The sequence below is a fragment of the Eptesicus fuscus genome, chromosome 15 (assembly GCF_027574615.1).
Source record: "Eptesicus fuscus isolate TK198812 chromosome 15, DD_ASM_mEF_20220401, whole genome shotgun sequence".
NCBI lineage: Eukaryota > Metazoa > Chordata > Mammalia > Chiroptera > Vespertilionidae > Eptesicus > Eptesicus fuscus.
This window is the reverse complement of record NC_072487.1, coordinates 77,147,740-77,168,203: the sequence shown is the minus strand read 5'-3', so window position 1 is coordinate 77,168,203 and position 20,464 is coordinate 77,147,740. Positions and strand designations below refer to the sequence as shown.

The following is a 20,464-nucleotide window of genomic DNA, read 5'->3' as shown; positions in this document are numbered from 1 at the left end:
CACTGCCTGGGACCTAGATCCTTGACGTGAATGAACGAGTGAAGCGCTGAATGAATGAAGCGCTGCTGCCGTGCTGCATGTTGCGCCACCGAGGCACCGGCACTCTGGTCCCTTCCAGTCCTCACTGCACCCAGGTCCGTTGTCGCCGGCACTTCAGGGAGGCGTGGGGAGGCAGAGAGCAGAAATCAACCACAGAGCCCAGGCCCAGCGCCACTGCCGGGTCACCTGGGAGAGCGGGGCGGGCGGGGCTGCAGCCCTGCGCCCTGTCACTCGGGCAGACACCTCCATGAGGGAGGCCTGGTCCTGGTGTGTGGAGGAGGTAACGCACAGCCCACCATCCGCCTCAGGGGTGGGGGGACACAGCTGACCCACCTCAGGTCCAGAGACCCCCACGGCCAAGCAGAGGCACCAGACGGTGGCTCCTGCCCGGGAGGCTGGGGAGTTGCTCCCCCTCTGCCTGTTCCCCCGTCGGCAGGTGGGTGGCCTCCTCTGCCCACAGCATTTTAACTGGGGAGGGAACTTGTGCCGATCCTCGAGGGGAGAGAGATTTCAACCAAGAGGAGTGCGTGTGGGGCAAAGGCGGAGGGAGCGGCCCGTCCCAGCCCCTTCTCCGGGGCGTTCCCCGTGACCGCCCTTCACGCATCGACTCTGCGCCAGTCGCCCCAGAAACAAGCGCCGAGGGCGCAGTGTGTGCCTTCACCCCTGTACCCCGAGGGCTCTGACCCGCCGGCACCTGCGTGGCGCGCAGTCCTTTCTGGCCGAGGCGGTCTGGCCGGCCTCCCCCTGGGCCCGCGCCCCCGAGTGCGAGGCCAAAGCCGGCCTCGCCCTGTCGCCGGCCCGGGGGGCGCCTGCTGTGCGCGGGGCACGGGGTTGCGGACGCAGAGGCCGGGCCTGGGAGTGACCGACGCCGGCCGGGCTCCTGGTGCCCCCGGAGGCCACGCCCACGGGCCCCGCTCCGCCCGCGGCCCACAATGCGCTGCGCTGCGCTCCGCCCCGCGGGCCTCTTCCGGTGGAGCCAGGCGTGGCGAATCGAGCACCGCGCGGGGGCGACTCGGCGCTCGACTGGCGGCGCCTGCGCACGTGGTGTTCCGGACGAGCGGCGCCGCGGCCGCGACCTGGGTGGTTAGGGTCGCGCGGGCGGGGCACCGGGTGTGAGTCGCAGGGGGAGACCGGCCCGGACCTGGGACGCCGCGCTCTCGTACCCGGAGCAGCACCCGGAGGGAGCCCTTCCCGAGCCTCCGGCCATGGCGTCCCTGCTCGCCAAGGACGCCTATCTGCAGAGCCTGGCCCGGAAGATCTGCTCCCGGCCCAGCCCCGAGCCGCACCCGCGCAAGTCGGGTAAAGCGCAGCCCGCGGGACCGGGAGGGCTTCGGAAGGGGGTGCCCCCTCCCTGCGCGGCCTGCACCGCACCGCACCCCGAGGAGCCTTGGGGTGGACTAGACACGTGTGTGCGTGAACCGAGCATGTAACACACGAAAAGGAAATACAAGTCATGTCTCAAGTCCCCGTGTTTCCCTGGTGGTCGGGCGCGTCAGCCTGGGGGTCCGCGGGTTTCGGCGCCTCTGCCCACCCAGGGTTCCCCCTCAATGACGGTGTGATGGCCTTGAGGCGCAGTCTGTGTGTGAACCCAGCACGCAATCTCACTGCTGGGTCTCGTGTGGGCACGTTGACCAGGGTTTTGATTCGTGTGGCCAGTCTCGGAAGTTTGTGGTTCTGAGCTCTACGGACAGGATCACGGGATCCTTCATCCTGGTTCGCCTTTGGCATCTTCTGGGATCAAAGCCTTTGCAAGTCCTTCTGCCTATTGAATGGGTCGCAGAGATCGGGACAGCATCACTGTCTCGTTTTGTTTTCCAGTGGGCAAGACTCAAGGCTCGGACGCTGCCGGACCCCCAAAAAAGAAGAGGAAGAGAGCACAGAAGAAACCCCGGGAGCAGGGGGAGAAGGCCGTGGAGTCCAAGGCCCGGGCCCAGGGGGAGAAGCCCCGGGCAGCTTCCCAGGCCAGGAAGCCCCTGGCAGCCAAGCAGGAGAGGCCCTCTGGCTCCCCCGGGGTCCCTGCAGGTGAGGAGGTCCAGGACGCTGGGCAGGGCCAGCTGGGATCCAGGCAGACACGCTCCCCTGGAGTCATAAGAAAAGGTGTCAGACACCCTGGGGTAACTAACGGGGGACTCCCCAAAGAGCGGGCTTTCAGAGGACAGATCACAGGCTCTGTGGGTGGATGGGATCCCAGGATGTGCACGGTGGTTCCAGGCCAAATGGTGACCGGGATCTGGGGCACGGCAAGGCTGTGAGGACCTGGAACAGCTTGGCTTCAGGAGTCTCGCTGCCCTCAAGCACCCGAAGGGCCGTCGTGAAAGCTGACTTGTTCAGGCGAAGCACAGGCTGCAGATGTTGAAAATGAAAGACGGTTTGGCTTTCCCGTAGGAAGCATTCCATCCTAACAGGAACGTCCTGACCCCGAGGAGGTCTGGGGCCATCCGGGCTGAAGAGGGCGGGATTTATTGGGACTGCCTTGCAGGTCCATCAGTGGCCACCAGGGGAGGCAGTGCGTGAGACTCAGGCTTCGGAGCTGGGCCCTGGGGAGGGGAGTCTCCCTTCAGCCCTCTGACTCCTTCCTTGCAGATGGCCCCGCCCCGGAGCCTGACTCCCTCTTCGCCCTGGATGTTCTGCGGCAGCGGCTGCATGAGAAGATCCAGGAGGCCCGGGGCCAGGTAGGTGGGGGAGAGCTCGGGTGCCAGGAGCCGCGGGTTGGCTGCAGTGTTTCCCCCTCTGCCGGCCACGGTGGGCCTGAGCCGCATTTCAGGCACAGGAGGGGCCTCGGCACCTCCATTCTGCCGGAGGTCGGGTGTTCTTGTCTCGGGGAGCCTCAGTCCCCAGGGTCACCGGCCTTTTGGCCCAGGAGAGGCTCAGCCCCTTCCCTCCGGGACGCCGCCTTTGCTGAACACATGTTGGTGGCACTTCTGTCCTTCGGGATGTCCCGGCAGCCGTGCGGTAGGCGGGGCCGGGATGAGGTGACCTGCCCAAGGCTGGGGCCTGAACCAGCCTCAGCTTCTCTGAATGGCACTGGTCGCTCTCTGACTCTGACTCGGCCACCACTGCCCTTGTGCTGGGGACCCTCCCTCCCCCCCAGGCCTCTTGCTGTGTGGGGACAGCCCCCCACTTCTTTCCGCACTGCCCTGGGTGAGTCAGCTCCAGGCCCTGCCTTCCTCCCGTGGGGTCTGGGTCGGGGGTCGGGGGTGAAGGCTGTTGGTGAGGCGGAGCTTGGGCTGGTCACAGAGCAGTGCCGTGGTCCGCACGGGCGCCCGGTTCTGAGCGGGTACCCGGTGCTGGTGTGGCCTTGGCCGAGCCACCTGCCCTGTGCAGTGGTGGACAGCATCTGCCGAGTCGGGTCGCGGGGAGATTTGGTGACAATGAGTCTGTAAAGCACCCTGGTCATTGCCCGCGGGTCCCCTTGTCCTGCACAAGGGTTTCCTCCCGAGCCCCCTCCCTGAGCCCACGCGGGCGGGGCGGAAGTTGGGAGAACCGTGAACCGGGCTTTCCCTCGCCAGGGCGGCCCCCAGGAGCTGTCCCCCGCCGCTTTGGAGAAAAGACGGCGGCGGAAGCAGGAGCGGGACCGGAAGAAGCGGAAGCGGAGGGAGCTGAGGGCCAAGGAGAAGGCGGCCAAGGCCGCGGGGCCCGCGGAGGCTGCGGAGCCGGCCCCCGAGGCGCCCGGCCAGGAGGCGCAGGGGCAGGCGGGGCTGCTGTTCAACAAGGTGAGGCCGGGCGGGGCGGGGCCCCGGGGCTGTGTGAGGGGAGTGGGGAGCGGCGGTGACCGGGCCCCCTTCTCCCCAGGTGGAGGTGGAGGCGGAGGCGGGCGGCGAGCAGCCGGCCAGCAAGGCCCAGCGCAGGAAGGAGAAGCGGCAGAAGCTGAAGGGGAAGCTGCCGCCGCTCACGGGCAGGAACTACCGGCAGCTGCTGGAGCGGCTGCAGGCGCGGCAGGAGCGGCTGGAGGCGCTGCGGGAGCGGGACGCGGGGGAGGCGCGGGCGCTGGAGAGCAGGATGCGGTGGACCACCGCGCTGTACCGCGCCGAGGGCGTGCGGGTCCGCGACGACGAGCGCCTGCTGCAGGCCGCGCTGAAGCGCAAGGAGCAGCGGCGGGCGCAGCGGCAGCGGCGCTGGGAGAAGCGCACGGCCCACGTGGTGGAGAAGATGCAGCGGCGGCAGGAGCACCGCCGCCAGAACCTGCGCAAGAAGAAGGCGGCCAAGGCCGAGCGGCGCCTGGAGAAGGCCCGCAGGAAGGGCCGGGTCCTCCCGCAGGACCTGGAGCGGGCCGGCCTGGCCTGAGGGCGCCCCCCCCCCCCCCCGCCCGCGGCTGCACCTGGGCCAGCCCCCCGCCTGTGCAGACTCACTCACAGGCTCGGTCACCTGGGCGAGGGAGGACGTCAGTGAGAACAGGACCCCAGACCCCAGGGGAGGGGTGAACCAGATGGGCTCCCGCCTTGTCTTGTGAGACCAGGAAGCCCCCCCCCAAGTGTTCAGGCTGAGGGGCAAGGGAGCAGTGTGGAGGCCCTGGGGACTTGGGGCGCTCGCTGCTCCTCCCCCCCTGCCCCGTCCCCAGGAGCAGGAAGGAAGGCCTTGGTGGCTGCCTGGTCAGTCCAAACTTGGAAGAGACAAAACCCGGCGCCTGTACCCGAGCCCAAGACGGAGCTGACGGCCGGTCACTGGGTGACCTCGGGCGGGACTGGAATGGGATTACTCTGTTTACCTGTAAGAAGGGTGAACGTTAGAATTCCAGGTGGACGTGCACGTTAAGAACCCTCAGAGGACTCCTGAGAGGAGCTGTAGTAACTGAGGGGGGGGGGGGGCAGGGCAGGGTGGCTCAGCCCCGGAGGCAGAAGGGCGTGGTGAGCTGAGGAAGGCGGTGGAATTGAGCCCAAGCCCGCAGGCGGGGATGAATGCAGTGGAAAAACTCCGGTGGGTTTGGTGGGAATGTGGATTCTATTCCAGTGAAGCTGTTAATAAAGTTCTTTGACGAAACCCCGGCAATGAGCTGTAACTGCAAGGGAGCTGGGGTGGCCGTGCTGTGGGACACAGGGACGCAGGCAGAAAGCGCCGCCAGGGGTGAAGACTCGCCAGGTGTCAAGGGGGTTCAGGCAGAGCAGCCCTAACGTGGGCCCCGGTCCAGCTTCCAGGCTGCTGGGCAACTGCAGGGAGGCCACAGTTCACATAAGAGTGGGAGGTTTAAGAGTCGCCCCAGCCAGTTTGGCTCAGTGGATAGCTCGGCCGGAAAGGTCCCGGGTTCGTTTCCACCAGGAGCATGTGTTTCAGTTTCAGGCTCCTCCCTGGTCAGGGCACGTGCAGGAGGCAACCAATCAATGCAATCCATGTGTTTCTCTCACATTGATGTTTCTGTCTTCCCCTCTCTGTTCCACTCTAAAAACCAATGGAAAGATACCCTCCGGTGAGGACTGAAAAAGAATGAGTTCACTGTTGTCCAGCCGGCACGGCTCAGGGGTATGAACCAGGAGGTCACGGTTCAATTCCTGGTCAGGGCACCTGCCTGGGTTTCAGGCTCCATCTCCAGTGTGGGGCATGCAGGAGGCAGCCGATCAGTGGTTCTCATTGATGTTTCTCACTCTCTCTCTCTCTGAAGTCAATAAAAATATATTTTAAAAGAAAAGGAATATGAATAAATGATGTCACTTGAAGATGAAAATTTAAGTAATGGAGGTGTAAGTTTATTCAGAGTAAATATTTAGACACAAGGGAAAAGGACAGATGAGGAATGAGTTAATCTCAACTCATGATAGGGCGTGAGTATGTACCTTGTTTAAGCAGAGGATGGAAGGTATTACATGAAATTATGACTATAACAATTTTCCACTGGGTTAAAGTCCAACTCCTTTTATTATTACTAGAGGCCTGATGCATAAAATTCGTGCAAGGGGCTTGGCTGTCTGGTCTAATTAGTATATTATGCTTTTATAGAAGGGGGAGAGAGAGAGAGAGACATCAATTGGCTGCCTCCAGCACGGCCCCCACCGGGGATGGAACCTGGAACCTGGGCGTGTGCCCTGCCCGGGAATCAACCCGGTGACCTTTGGTGCGTAGGTTGATGCTCATCTACTGAGCCACACCACCTGCCAGGCTAAAGACCAGACCTTCCAAACTATTGAGGGAAAAACAAGCCACACAGGGTAAGGTCCTCCTTCGCCATAAAAGCAAAAAATACCGACACCTTCACTGAGCTGAGATGACCATATCGTCGTAGCTGTAACTGCAAATGCCGTCAATGTGCTTAAGAAAGCGCCGAGGCTGGAGACAGGTGGGGAGTGGGGTGAGGCGAGTAGGGGCGAAGCCCCGGGCGTGGTCCTGAGAGCAGGAAGCCACCCCGGCCACCGACCGGCCGCTGCGTGCCTCGGTCCATAGAATACCTATTTGCCCGCGGTGGTTGGGCCTCAGCTCAGGACCTAGCGGAAGGTCTTTCCTGGCACTGAGCTGCCTGGCTGCCAGACCTGGACAAACTGGAAAGCTGGCTGGCTCCTCCCACCAGGAGGGGCGTGGGGCTGTGCCCTGGGCAGGGACTGGGCATTGTCCTCAGACTCCTGGGACTGAGAACCCGAGGTCAAACACAGCTGCCAGGCTTACCTCCACCTCCCATTCCTGGCCTCTGCCTCCAGGCACCTGGCCTGGCCTCGGTCCTCAGAGGAGCCATGGAGCCCTCAGGTGAGCGGGGAGGGGCAGGGTCTGGGTGACCTCCACAGGGGCCTCAGGGCTGCCCGTGTGTGTGTGTGTGTGTGTGTGTGTGTGTGTGTGTGTGTGTGTGTGTGATGACGGTGCCCGGGAAAGTAACAGAATGTGGCCAGGGTGGTGGCGGCCTGGGTGAAGGCAGACCCTCGGGCGATGTCCTGATTGCGTGATGACCTGCGAAGCTGCCAGCCGGCTGCCCCCCGCAGTGGAGCCCCTTCCCCTGCCCTCTCCGCTCCTTTCTCTCGAGTCCCGGCCCCAGAGGGTGGTCAGCAAGGGGCCCTCCTCCTGTGTGAGGTCCGCCCCTGACGGAGCAGGTCCTGGCCCTCCGAGGAGCCGGTGGGGGACCCAGGGCACCTGCTGTGCGTGGGGGGGGGGGGCAGAGGGAGAGGGAGGGAAAAGGAGGGGCAGAGCACCACTAGGCCCCTTCCTGCCGGCACCCCCCACCTGGTCAGGACGGTGGACTCGGCTACACTTTCCTGGGGGAGGGTGGCCCTCCCCCAGCGGCGGTCTCTGCCTGGGGACAACTTATTAGAGTCAGTGGCTGCAGACTGGAGGGAGAGGGGACCAGGCTCTGGGGTCCTCAGGACCCCCCTTCAGAGGAGACCCAGTGCAGTCGGCACCAGCAGCAGGCACGGGGAATGGCCGAGGGGCTGGCCCATCTGCTCAGAGTCCGGCGGGGCGGCCCTGCGACCACCTCTGACCCTGTCGCATGTGCCCTCACCTGTCCTGTGGGCAGGACCAGGCCCTGCTTATTCACTCTCTCACCTGGGGCCTTCGCGAGGCTCGCACACAGTGTGGCCTCGGTGAACCTTCCAGAACCTTCCAGAACGTCACTCCTAAGCACGTACCCAGCTGAGTGGATGTGAACACGAGCCCTGTGGGCCTGGACCTCCCAGGACCACCCACAGCGGGTCACCTCCAGCCCCTGGCGTCACCCCTTCCTGGACCAGTGGAGGAGGGGCTTCCCCGGGAACAGGAGGCGGCGGCCGGGAGAAGCCGGAGGCCCGGGAGGAGGACAGGCCCCATTCCCCTCTGTTCCCGGGGCTCCAGGGGCGGCGGGACTGGCTGTGGGGCCCCGCCAGAGCCTGTGAGGGCCCCCCTCCTTCAGGGAGTCGGGGAGCCTGCTGACCGGCCCCGGGCCGCCGCGCCCGAGGACAGCACGTCTCGCTGGACGCTCCTCTTTATGGAGCTTGGTCAGTTGCGAGTGTGGTTCAGGGTTCAGGTTCAGGGTTCGGGCTCTGGAGGAGGCCGCACGCAAATGAAAGAGACAGGAAAATATTCATTTGGGAATATTGGGGGCCAGGCCGGAGCCCAGCGCCAGAGGAAGGACTCCGCTTTGCTCTGGCCTCACAATCCCTCATATTCAGGGTTTGGGATCCACCCATAGCCCTTAGGCAATCCCAGTACCAGCTCCCGGACAGCCGTCAGCCAGGATTTACAGGAGACGAACAGGTGGGAGTTGCTTCCGCTCCCTTTGTCTCCACTGGACAGTGGGTGCTCGGCTCTGGCCTTTCAGAGCCTCAAGGTTGACCAGCCTTCCGGGTTCCTTGTCCACACCTCTCTGCCGGTGAGGACAATGGGCGGCTTCCCACAGCCATTCAGAGCCTGGCCTGGGCCTGAGGCAGGCGCCCGACCGAACCTAATCCTGTCCGCAGGCCCGGAGGGCTTTGCTGGGGGGGGGGGGGAGGGGGGCCTGCTGTTACTGTCTCTCTTTTTGTTTTATGTTAATAATTCTTTATTGTTGAAGGCACTACATATGCCCCCCTTTCCCTCCATTGGCCCCTCCAGCCGCCCCGGTTCCTCTGTCGCTCGTGTCCTGAGAGTCTGCCCTTCGGAAGCAGAGAGGCCGGCGTGGGTGCGGTGCTGGGGCGGGAAGGGCTACCAGCCACAACCGGATCTGGAGGTCAGGGACCGGGCAAGGTGGCAGACTCCTCCCAGGTGGCGTAGGCCGGTCCTGATTTTAGCACCTCCGTCCTGGGTCCGGGGGACCAGCGGGTCCTACACACAGCAGGGAGGGTGTCACCCTGGACCTGGGTTTGGGCTCTAGCTTTGCGTGAATGCGACATGACTGGGCAGAGCTGTTCCGTGGAAAGCCGCTCCCTCCCTGGCCTGATGCTTGGCGCTGTGGCCCGGGCTCCCCTGGCAACGCCCTGTTTCCCTTCCCCCTCCCCCCTCCCCCCCAGCACTAAGCAGATGCTTCCATGGAAGTTCAAGACTGCAGGGGAAACGCCCTAAGCCCTTTGGATCTTTGATATGAAAAACAAAGAAAAGGTGGTTTTGAATTACTTCCTTGATTAGTGGCAACTGACGAGTTCTCTGCTCTTTTAACTTAGTTGGCCACACGTTAGTCTAGGGACACATTTGGGTGTGTTTTTCCCTGTGCCTTTGCGAGCCTGCCAAGACTGTCCAGCCTTACAGATCCCCTTCCCACCAGCCCCCAAGCCCTCTCCCTCCCTGTGCTCATGTCTCACCCTCAAACACCACGCCACCATTTTGCCCATCCTACCCAGACCACCCCAGGGCCTGGTGTTCCGGCTTCGGGTCTCTCTGGGGGTGGCCTCTGCTTCACCTGTGGCCCCTGGATCCTCCGACATCAGGTGGTTTCCTGCTGCTGTTCCTCTCCGTGGTCCCTGCCCCTGATCCTGCCCACCCGCCATGCCCCTCCCGCCTCTCTCTCCTCCCCGTGTCTGGCCTGCGGCCCAATGGCCCAGCCCTCAGCTGCGGGTGTGTTATACCAGCACCAGCCTCATACATCTCGTGTTCCCTGCACCTCTGATTTGCATCACTTTCTCTTGTGTGTGACTTAACCTTGTGTTGTTTTGTACAGTAACATGCCACACAGGCGTATAGCCCAGGAGCAATAGGGTCGACCACACAGCCTAGGTGTGGAGTGCGCGGTACCATCTAGGTTTGTGCATTCTATGTGCCAAGCTGGCACAGCCATGGGTGAACCTGAGAGGGGGCGGCGAAGGATGGAGAAAAGACAGATAAGAGAATAAAGCTGGGGCTAGGTGGGACATGGCTCTCGGATGGAGAGACAGCGCCACAGCCTGCAAGTCGAGTCTTTATTTTATGGCCAGATTCCACGAGGCAAAGTGAGGGTGTGGTCAAGATGTTTACAACGTTCTTGTGGGTTTCGAATCTACTCAATCACATGCAGCTGATCAAGCTTTGTTTACTTGCTGCACCTCCCACAGCCCATATCACTCAGCCACGTGGGACCACAGGTTCGGACCATAAGGTCAAGCTCACAACCATAGCCTTTGGCTGTAATTGTGCTGGGACTTGCACGTGGCTTTGCCACGAGAGGATCGTGCCCTCTCATTAGTCCCAGGCTTGAACCTGTCCAAACGCTGTAACCGCTCTCCACATGTTTGTACAATGAGGAGATCGGCTAAGGACGCATTTCTCAGTATGTGTCCCGTCTTTACGTGGCACGAGACTGTACTTCCTGTCTGGGTGAATTTGGTTTCTCCGGGCCTATGGTTATTGTTTGCTGGGTATACCTTTTACTACCCTTGCACACCAGACCTATGGGTGTCTTCATTTCTAAAGCACGTCTCCTGTAGACAGCTTAGAGTTGAAGCTCTTCTTTAAATCCAGTCTGACAATTTCTGCCTTCCGATAGTGTTCAATCCCATTCAGTGTTGTTATTGCTGTGATTGAATTTCCAGCCACCATTCAGCTATTGGTTTTCTCTATGTTTTGTTCTTTTGTTTCTCCTTTACGATATTCTTTTACGTTAAATAGATATTTTCCATTGCACCATTTTAATTCCCTTGCTGTTTTTAAGGATATATTTTTAAGTTATTTTTTTTAGTGGTTTCTCTGGAGAGTATGCATTCTAATGTACACAATTGACTTCAGTCTATACCAACTTAATTCCCGCAGAATACAGAAACTTCGCTCCAATTAGCTCCATTTCTTCCCTCCTCTATTGTCATATGTCAATTTAAAAATACTATTTTATTTATCAGAAAGCATGCAACACTTAGGGATGAACTTATCAGATTAAGAGCAATGTCTATGCAATTAAAACCACAAAGCATTGCCAGAGAAGTGTAAGAAGATATTAATGAGTGGAGAGAAAAAGACTATGTTCATGGATTAGAAGATTTAGAGTTGTTAAACTGTCCCTTCTCCTCAAATTGATCTATGGAATTACATAATCCCAACCAAAACTCCAGAAGGCATTTTTATAACAATTGACAAGCTGATTCTATAATTTATATAGAAATGCAAAGGTCCCAGAATAGCCAAAACAAATTTGAAAAAGGAAAAAGAACTTTTAGGGCTTACACTTTCTTATTTCCAGATGTATTGCAGAGCTGCAGTGATCCGTGCGGGTTGGTATCAGAATAGACCTGCACATCGATGGGACAGGCTCCAGGCTCCAGGCAGACAGATCGTCCTCCAACATGTATGCACACACTTCGAATAGTGACAAAGGCGGTGTTTATTAAAATCATTTCATTTTCAAAAGTGAGCTATCAGCTGTTAAAGTGTGTATGCATTTTGGGGGACACCCTGTAGACACACACACATGGATTTTCAATAGAGTGCTAAAAGAATAAAATGGGGAAAGGAAAGCATTTTCAACCCAAATAACTGAAATTACTGGATATCTGTCTAGAACAAGAAAAATAAAAAACAAAGAACCTCGATCCTTCACACCATATACAAAAGTTACAAAACTTCTGCCTGGCCGGCATGGCTCAGTAGTTGAGCATCGACCTATGAACCAGGAGATCCTGGTTTGATTCCTGGTCAGGGCACAGGCCCGGATTGAGGGTTCGATCATCCCCAGTGGGGGGCGTGCAGGAGGTAGCCAATCAATGATTCTCATCATTGATGTTTCTATATCCCCTTTCCCTTCCTCTTTGAAATCAAAAAATATATATTTTTAAGAAGTTACAAAATTTCAGGAGAAAATATTACGACATTGGAATATGCAAAGACTAGTTGAGACAGGAAAAAAGCTCAAACCATAAGAAAAAAATAGACTTCGTCAAAATGAAAACTTTCACTTCAAAACACAAAATTAAGCAAGTGATTAGATAAGCCACAAACTGAGAGAAACCTCGGTGATTCGCATATTGTCACGGAACTCGGGTCCACAATATGTAAGTAACTTCAACTTCTCGGTCCTAAACCCGGAAACAACCCAACTTAACGTAGGAAAAGATTCCAGGAACACAAACGGGCCGGGACACACCGAAGCAGCTTTTACAAGCAGCCTTGGCCGCAGTGAGATGCCTCTACGTGTCCCTGGGCCGGGGGCCGAGAGGTGACCCGGCCTCACAGGTTGACCCACCACCGCTCTGGAGCAATCGGGCGGCTTCTTAAGTGAAACCTGCCGCCTGCGTTTATGTAGTCGGCGCTTAGTCACTCGAGACAGCCGGGAACGCGTGCCCACGAGTACACCTGTACCTAGACGCTGATAGAGATTGACAGGCCCAAGTGGGGGGAGGGGCCTCACAACATCAGCAGGTGAAGGCACAAATCCCGTCACATCCCGGAGGCTGCTCAGCGATGAAGGAGCGAACCTGGTGCGGGGGCAGCAGGAAGACCTGGGAACACGCTGCGTGGCTAACGGCACAGAGACCGTGTATCCTCTCCTCTGTTTTCCAGGAAAATCTAAGTGCTGCTCGCTTCGACCTCTGACCTTTTTCCTGGTCGCCTTCCTCCTGGTCTTTGGGTAAGAAGCGGGCGAGACCCTCTGGGTCTGCGGGCTCGGGAGAAGCCGCAGCAGGAGCCCATCGGGTCCCGGGGGGCGCCCTGAGCTGTCCCCCCCAATCCCGCCGCCCCGGGGTCACAGCTGTAGTGACAGGGCTGCTGACATCCGCCTCACGGCCCGGCCTCACACTCCCTCCTACGGAGGCCGCACTGTGGGGAGTCGGGCGAGGCCGGGACCCCTCCCTGTGCGGCTGCGAGTGGGGAAGCTCCCTGATGGACAGGGTCCTGGAACCGGGGAGTGAGGTCACGGCCGCTCTGCTGGGCAGGGACCCTGCCAGGAGGCCTTCCCTGAGCAGCCTCGGACCAGCCGGCCACGCACGGGACCCACGCCGGCCGCGCAGGGGCCCGCCTGGGGCACTGGCCGCCGTGGCCGCCCCTCCTTGGGACCGGTCACCTGAGCTTAGGGGACACTGGCCCCGCCCTGCCCGAGGGCAGCTGCTCTGGGGGGCGCGGGGTCATGACCTGGGCTCCCCTCCTGCTTTGCGTGGGGAAGGTGGACAGGCCGTCCCAGGACCAGCTCCTCAACGAGGGCCTTTGGGGGGCTCCTCCGCAGCATGGGGGTCCTGAGCCCGAGAATCCCGATGCTGAGGACCAGGCCCGAGGAAGAAGGGTGAGTGTGTGCCGGCGGGGCCCTGCCCTGACAGCCCAGCCCGCGCTGCTCCGTGCTCTGAGGGCCCAGCCCCCGCCCGGGTGACACATTGGTGGGTCCAGGCCTCCTGCTCGCCTCGTCCCCCTCCCCTCGCTCAGAGCAGCGCGGCCAAGTCCCTGACCCTGCAGGGTCACCCGGGCAGGACTGGCTTCAGCTTCGACCTCCCTCTGACCTCCTGCCTCCGGGGCCCTGTGTGCCCCGTGACTGACCTGCTTGCCTGCCGCCTCTGCCCCGGGCCTCTTGTCCTCCGGACAAGCCTGCGGTCAGACCCTGGCCTTTGCACCTGCTGCGCCCCTGCCGGGCCCTAGTTATTCTCTCCCCGCCCTTGGCCTCGGGCCAGCTCCTCTGCATCAGCCCGGGTGGGGGCTGCAAGATCAGTGTCCCCAAGAGAGACAGGCTGGGCTCACCCCCTTGGTGACCTGGCTTCCGACGTCCCACAGCATCAGCTCGTCTGCATTTGATCTCTCAGAAACGGGACCGAGGCCGGCGGCATGCAGGGCGGGGGCCGGTGTGCGGGGCGGGGGGCGGGCCCAGTGGCTCCGCAGAGGGTGAGCCTCCGACTGCCCCGAGGTCCCCACATCTGAGATGTGCAGGGACACAGGCCAGCGCCAGCCCACTGCCCACAGTGAGGCCTGTTTACGATGAAGTCCATGGCCACACGCCAGGCCGCCCCGTCCCCCTCCACGAGGACCCCAGCTCTGATCCCTGCACTTCAGCCCAGTTCTCCTGGTAAAACCCTCTGTTCTCATCCAGCATCGAGGCCGATAGAAAACCGCCCGGGATGCAAGTTGTGAAACTACCGAGGTACAGTGTCTTCCATGGCCGCCCGCCCTCCAGGCCCAGCGTGTGTGTGTGTGTGGGGGGGGGGTAAAAGGGGTGGCGGGGGGACAGAGGTGGGATGCTGGGGACAGATGGAGGTGACTGCTTCCTTCCCCAGGGCCCGGTCAGACTGTGCCCCCCCGCCCCCCCCGGGGGAGACCCACATGGGGCTGCTGCCTGCCTTGACCAGTTGATGGCATTTGGCTTTGAAGGGGTGACCCCCCGGCTGGCTGGCCTGGGCTCAGCGGGTCCTGGGCTGTGGGGGTCCTGGGCTGTGGGAGTCCTGGGCTGTGGGGGTCCTGGGCTGTGGGGGTCCTGGGCTGTGGGGGTCCTGGGCTGTGGGGGTCCTGGGCTGTGGGGGTCCTGGGCTGTGGGAGTCCTGGGCTGTGGGGGTCCTGGGTTGTGGGGGTCCTGGGCTGTGGGAGTCCTGGGCTGTGGGGGTCCTGAGCTGTGGGAGTCCTGGGCTATGGAAGTCCTGAGCTGTGGGCTTTTATTGGAGCTGAAAGGGACCGCCTCGGGCGATCTGAGACAGGGCAGCCACCCTGCATTTTTTTAAAAAATATATTTTATTGATATTTTACAGAGAGGAAGGGAGAGGGATAGAGAGTTAGAAACATCGATGAGAGAGAAACATCGATCAGCTGCCTCCTGCACATCCCCCACTGGGGATGTGCCCGAAACCAAGGTACATGACCTTGACCGGAATCGAACCTGGGACCTTTCAGTCTGCAGACCGACGCTCTATCCACTGAGCCAAACCGGTCTTGGCCACCCTGCATTTTTTGTTGTAAAATGTTCACTGTAGTAAGTAAGATACACGTGGCCGAGACCCTTACGTCTGCACCATTTTTAGGAGTAGACTCGGCGGCATCGCGGACATTCACACTGTTGGCAGCCGCCGCCGCCACCATCGCCAGGACGTTCCATCTTCCAAACTGACACTCTGTCCCATGGAGCACCCCTCCCTCCCCTCTTCCGGGCGCTGGCAATGCGACTGGTGTGGGGACCTCACATCACAGTGTTGGTCCTTTTTTGCCCGCTCATTTCTTTATTTAATTTAATTTACTTTTTTAATAGAAATTACTTTCTATTTATTTATATTTTTTCTTTATTTATCTTTATATTTTTAAGTAAAAAAGATTATTATTGATTTCAGAGAGGAAGGGAGAGAGAGATAGAAACATCAATGATGAGAGAGAATCATTGATCGGCTCCCTCCTGGAGAGAGAACCCGCAACCTGACCGGGAATCGAACCAGTGACCTCCTGCTTCATGGGTCAATGCCAGCTGGGCCACGCTGGATGACTTCACCGGCACCATGGCCACAGGGCCATCCATGTACAGCGTCTGTTAGAATTTCCTTCCTCTTCAAGGCTGACACCCTGCTTCCAAAGCCTCACTTGAGGATTTAAAAAAACTGGTTATAGAGAAAGAGAAAGGGAGGGGAATAGAGAGAGAGAGAGAGAGAGAGAGAGAGAGAGAGACATCGATGTGAGAGAGAAACATCACTCGGTAGCCTCTCATATGTGCCCCAACCCAGAATCGAACCCACCACCCTTTGGTGCACGGGACGGTGCTCCAGCCAACCGAGCCCACCAGCCAGGGCAGGCACCGGCCTTAGGTGCATCCGGAGTGCACGTGGCAGTCATTTGACAGGGACCCCCTGTGGGGCGCGGCCACCGTGTTTGCACAGGTTCAGGCCTCGGGCTAACGAGAGGGCACAGTCCTCACGGCCACGTGCAAGGCCCAGCGTGGAGGGCAGAGCCTCCCAGCACCGTGATCGCCAACAGCTGGAGTTGTGAGCGTGAACCTGTGGGCGAACACGTGGCCCCACAGCCTGAGCGATAGAGGCTGCAAGGAAACAAAGCTGGACCAGGTGCCTGTAGCTGAGTGGGATCGAAACCCAGAGGATGCTGTGAACACCTTGACCCGCCCTCACTGTGCCGCGTGGCATCGGCTGTAAAAGACACGGCTTGTGGGCGTCGTCGCTGTCTCTCCGTGAGGGAGCAACGTCCCACCCAGACCCAGCTTCATTCTCGTCTGTCTTTTCTAAGCCTTCACCGCCCCCTCAGGCTCACCCTTGGCCGTGCCGGCGGCACAACCCCCGGCGCTGGCCCCGTGCCGGGCCTGCACAGGCTGTGGTTGGGACGGCCGCTGGGCCTGTGGCGGCCACGGCCGGGGAGTTCCTGCCGCCCAGCCAGAGGCCCAGCAGGGCCGCGTGCGTGTCTGATGGCCGTTCCTCTGGGCCAGCTCCTTCCTTGGGTCCCCGCCCCCCAGAGGCCACTTCCAGGCCCTCCCGCCCACAGTGAGCTGAGACGGGACCCTGGGCCCCACCACTTCGGGTCAGAGGGGGGCAAAGGCCCGAGGCTTTTCGTTCCAGGGCCCAGTCACAAGGAGGAAGCCACATGCAGAGGCAGAGCCCCCCCACGCCCCCCCCAACCCCCCGAGGTGGGGTGCGGGAGGAGCCTGGGCTCTGTGTGTCCCGGGAGGAGGACAGCCTGGCCCTCAGCAGCCGCCCTGCCCGCCAGCGACTCCCACGGGGTCTCCCGACACTCACGCCCGCTGCCTGTGTTTCAGGATGCTGTACCCGCAGCCCGCGGTGCTGACGCCCTCGTGAGTAACCCTACCGCACCCGCCACTCTCGCCGTGTCCTAACGGGCGCTGCCCCCGACGTCGCTCCCGGGACGGGCTCTGCCCACTCCGTCCCCTCTGGTCGGCCTGGGCTCCGAGCCTGGAGCCCCAGAGTCTCTGTCCTCCCCCGTGCCCTGCGCTTCCTTCTCTGTCTCTCACCAGACAGTGTGGGGGGAGGGGCTGCCCCAGGGGGTCCCCTTCTTCGGCCAGTCCCCCTGCCCCGGGCCCTCAGGGTGCAGTGCTGGGAAGGGGGCTCTGCCCAAGTTTGCATCCGGACTGGCGTCCGCAGGTTCCTTGCAGATGCCACGTCCTCCTGGAAGGATGGCCCGCCTGCGGCGCGGAGGGCCTGGGCCGGGCGGGGCTCCGGGGCGGGCAGGGAGCACAGGCTGGGTGTCCCCTCCTGCCGCTCACGCGCGGCCGTGGGCTCTCGGTGCAGGAGGAAAGACGTCCTCGTCCTGACCCCGTGGCTGGCGCCCATCGTCTGGGAGGGGACCTTCAACATCGACATCCTGAACGAGCAGTTCCGGCTCCAGAACGTCACCGTCGGGCTCACCGTGTTTGCCATCAAGAAGTAAGTGGGTGCAGGACGGAGGGCGGAGAGCGGAGTGGCAGGTCCATCAGGAAGTAAGTGGGTGCAGGGCGGAGGGCGGAGCGGCAGGTCCATCAGGAAGTAAGTGGGTGGCCCTGGTCAGTGTATCTAAGCAGGCAGTCGGCTTGGGGACCGAATGGTCCCGGGTTCGACTCGCAGTCAAGGGCATGTACCGTAGGGGCGCGTGCAGGAGGCGACCAATGGATGTGTCTCACGTCACATCTGTGCTTCCCTCTCCCCCCTCCCCCTCCCTCCCAATCCCTCTAGAAAGCAGCGGGAACAGTAGGCTCAGGTGGAATGAACAGTGAGTGGGGGTGGCAGGTCCAGGGGGCTCTGTCCCGGGTCCAGGGCAGGTGGGTGGGGTCCTGCCTGGTCTCCGCAGAGGCAGGTGGGAGCCCAGACCCACACTCACCGGCAGTGGCCAAGCTGTGCTTTCGGGAGGGGCTCCGCCGGGAGGTGCATCTCAGCAGGGGTGGGTGCGAACCCCCTACTTAAGCCTAGTGCTCCCCTTCCTGGGAGGGATTACCGCCTGCCAGGGGCGGCGCAGGCCCAGGGAAGCGCCTCAGTGCTGCCCCGGAAACCCGGGGTCTCAGGGCTCAGCACACTGGCCTGATGGGGGAGCTGCTGTCCCCACGGAGGGGGGGTGCGGGGGGCACTGGCCCTGGAGACCTCAGGGAAGAGCCAGCGTCCCAGGCACTTGGAGAAGGGGTCCCGGGTCGGGGCGACCACGAACTGGACCTGGCCGCCACGCCCTGGGACTTCAGTAGGGCCTAAGCAAGCCCCTCATTTTCTGGTCCCCCGCTCCCCTCCTCCTCACGGGCTGGGCCTGATCTAGGATTCTGAGACGGGGGTGGGGAGCAGTGAGTTCAGGGGTGACCCCTCCTGGGACTGCCAGCAGTTTACTGAGGACCCTTTCAGCAAGGCACCCTGCAGCTGTCCAGGGAGGACCGTTTGGGGGTACAGACAGCTGTACAGGAACAGGGACAGCCCACTTAAAAGGCGGGGTGGGTGGCACGGCCCTCCTGGGTTCAGGCAGCCTGCCAGGCATGACAGGAGGCTGTGCCAGCAGGTGCTCGGCTCAGGCCAGGCGGGGTGGGGTCACCAGGAGGGGTGGGGTCACCAGGAGGGGTGGGGTCACCAGGTGAGGTCACCAGGAGGGGTGGGGTCACCAGGAGGAGTGGGGTCACCAGGTGAGGTCACCAGGAGGGGTGGGGTCACCAGAAGGGGTGGGGTCACCAGGCTGGGTGGGGTCACCAGGTGAGGTCACCAGGAGGGGTGGGGTCACCAGGAGGGGTGGGGTCACCAGGTGAGGTCACCAGGAGGGGTGGGGTCACCAGGAGGGTGGGGTCACCAGGTGAGGTCACCAGGAGGGGTGGGGTCACCAGGAGGGTGGGGTCACCAGGAGGGGTGGGGAGTGGGTCCCTGTTAGGAGCACTTTCTCCTGAGTCCACACCTGCTCCTTCCTCCTGCTCGCTGCGCCAACTGTTGGGTCCGAGCCCCTCTGCCCAGGACGGGCCCTCCTGGGACGCCAGGTCTTAGGCGAGGAGACTGAGGCGCCGTGGGGACAGGAGACAGTCTTCATGAGCCCGAGGCCGTGGCTAAAGGAGCTTCAGACACAACAGCTCCGCCGAGCAGCCCCTGGAGCAGGCAGCCGGCCCCGGCGGGTCACACACATCCTTCCCGCAAGGCAGCCTCCACACGGCCACACGCAGCAGCCCCGCTACCACGGCCGCGATTCCAACCCCAGCAGCGATGGCAACTCAGACACAGCGGCTTCCTGCCCCCACGGTGACCCCGCCTCGGGCGAGAGCGGGGCGCGCCTGGGCAGTGCAGTGCGATCGCTGTCCTTGCTTTTGTGTCTGGGAACCTGGCCTTGGCCTTGAACACCTGGCGTCCTCTGGACAGGGCCGCACAGTCCCCTTGAAGCAGGTGCACGTGCTGCGTGGCCGGGTCGGCCCTCGCCTGGCTCCCTGACCCCCCTGCCCGCCTCTCCCGCCCCAGGTACGTGGTCTTCCTGAAGCTGTTCCTGGAGACGGCCGAGCAGCACTTCATGGTGGGGCACAGGGTCAACTACTACGTCTTCACCGACCGGCCGGCCGACGTGCCCCGCGTGGCGCTGGGGGAGGGCCGCCGCCTGGTGCTGCTCCAGGTCCCGGGCGCCGCGCGCTGGCAGGACGTGTCCATGCGCCGCATGCAGATGATCAGCGACTTCTGTGAGCGGCGCTTCCTGCGGGAGGTGGACTTTCTCATGTGCGTGGACGTGGACATGCGCTTCCGCGACCACGTGGGCGTGGAGATCCTGTCCCCGCTCTTCGGCACCCTGCACCCCGGCTTCTACGGGGCGACCCGCCAGGCCTTCACCTACGAGCGCCGGCCGCAGTCCCAGGCCTACATCCCCCCGGACCAGGGCGACTTTTACTACTTGGGGGGCTTCTTCGGGGGGTCGGTGTCCGAGGTTCACCGGCTCACCGCGGCCTGTCACCAGGCCATGATGGCCGACCGCGCCAATGGCATCGAGGCCGTTTGGCACGACGAGAGCCACCTGAACCGGTACCTGCTGGACCACAAGCCCACCAAGGTGCTGTCCCCGGAGTACCTGTGGGACGAGCAGCTGCTGGGCTGGCCGGCCGTCATGCGGAAGCTGAGGTTCGTGGCCGTGCCCAAGAACCACCAGCAGATCCGCAACTGAGGGGTGCGCTGGGGGCTGGGGGCCATGCTCCCTCGGGGCCCCCAGATTGGAACCTTTATGGCCCTGGGCACGCCTGCGCTTCCCTCTTCTGTCCTGAGGGGGGAGACTGTCGAGGCCTGGCACTGCCCCAACCCCAAATACAGGCCTTGGGGCACCTCCGCCCTGTGCCCACCCACGCTCAGGCATGCAGGAGACGGGCCCCACCCCCTGGGCACGGGGCCTGGAGTGGCCTGGCCATCCGCTCCCACTGGGCGCTCCTCAGGCCCTTCAGCTCAGGTGAGGCAGGTGGTCCCGGCCCCACCTGACAGACGGGGGCCCAGATGAAGTCACTCCTAAAGAGGGCAGGGGGTCCTAGCCCAGGCCCAGGGGCCCGGGTACTGCTAGAGGCCAGTCCCTTCCCTTCCCGAGTCCTCTCAGAGCTGAATGGCGCCTTCAGTGCACAGGCCCAGGTGGAAGTGAGGCCCAGGTGGAGGTGAGGAGGCCCAGGTGCAGGTGGGGAGGCCCAGGTGGAGGTGAGGAGGCCCGGGTGCAGGTGGGGAGGCCCAGGTGGAGGTGAGGAGGCCCAGGTGGAGGTGAGGAGGCCCGGGTGCAGGTGAGGAGGCCCAGGTGGAGGTGAGGTGGC

The 20,464-nt window shown here is 62.0% G+C and overlaps 2 protein-coding genes across 5 annotated transcripts; both read left to right on the top strand.

The window, feature by feature from the left end:
- The first annotated feature begins 921 nt into the window (after positions 1–921).
- On the top strand, positions 922–5,016 carry SURF6 (surfeit 6). Its single transcript, XM_054727005.1, has 5 exons — positions 922–1,338; positions 1,858–2,061; positions 2,623–2,711; positions 3,549–3,752; positions 3,832–5,016. Exons 1-5 carry the CDS (start codon positions 1,245–1,247, stop codon positions 4,321–4,323), a joined length of 1,083 nt encoding a protein of 360 aa, XP_054582980.1. The 5' UTR covers positions 922–1,244; the 3' UTR covers positions 4,324–5,016.
- Positions 5,017–6,597: 1,581 nt separating this feature from the next.
- LOC114226776 (histo-blood group ABO system transferase-like) lies at positions 6,598–20,309 on the top strand. Of its 4 annotated transcripts, XM_054727229.1 has the most exons (7): positions 6,598–6,705; positions 12,361–12,427; positions 13,019–13,075; positions 13,868–13,918; positions 16,511–16,546; positions 17,001–17,135; positions 19,155–20,309. In XM_054727229.1, exons 1-7 carry the CDS (start codon positions 6,693–6,695, stop codon positions 19,840–19,842), a joined length of 1,047 nt encoding a protein of 348 aa, XP_054583204.1. In that variant the 5' UTR covers positions 6,598–6,692; the 3' UTR covers positions 19,843–20,309. The 4 variants fall into 4 exon arrangements, 2 of the variants coding, with proteins under 2 accessions (XP_054583204.1, XP_054583205.1); XM_054727230.1 differs by lacking the exon at positions 13,868–13,918; XR_008558296.1 differs by lacking the exons at positions 13,019–13,075; positions 13,868–13,918; positions 16,511–16,546; positions 17,001–17,135; positions 19,155–20,309 and adding an exon at positions 11,045–11,211 and having other exon boundaries at positions 12,361–12,412.
- Positions 20,310–20,464: the final 155 nt, after the last annotated feature.

Coding starts and splice junctions, on each gene's coding strand:
- LOC114226776 (XM_054727229.1), top strand. Junction 13,919..16,510: donor CAAGTTGTGAAACTACCGAG/GTACAGTGTCTT, acceptor CCTGTGTTTCAG/GATGCTGTACCCGCAGCCCG. Junction 17,136..19,154: donor ACCGTGTTTGCCATCAAGAA/GTAAGTGGGTGC, acceptor CTCCCGCCCCAG/GTACGTGGTCTTCCTGAAGC.
- SURF6 (XM_054727005.1), top strand. CDS start 1,245: ATGGCGTCCCTGCTCGCCAAGGACGCCTATCTGCAGAGCCTGGCCCGG. Junction 2,062..2,622: donor CTCCCCCGGGGTCCCTGCAG/GTGAGGAGGTCC, acceptor CCTTCCTTGCAG/ATGGCCCCGCCCCGGAGCCT. Junction 2,712..3,548: donor TCCAGGAGGCCCGGGGCCAG/GTAGGTGGGGGA, acceptor TTCCCTCGCCAG/GGCGGCCCCCAGGAGCTGTC.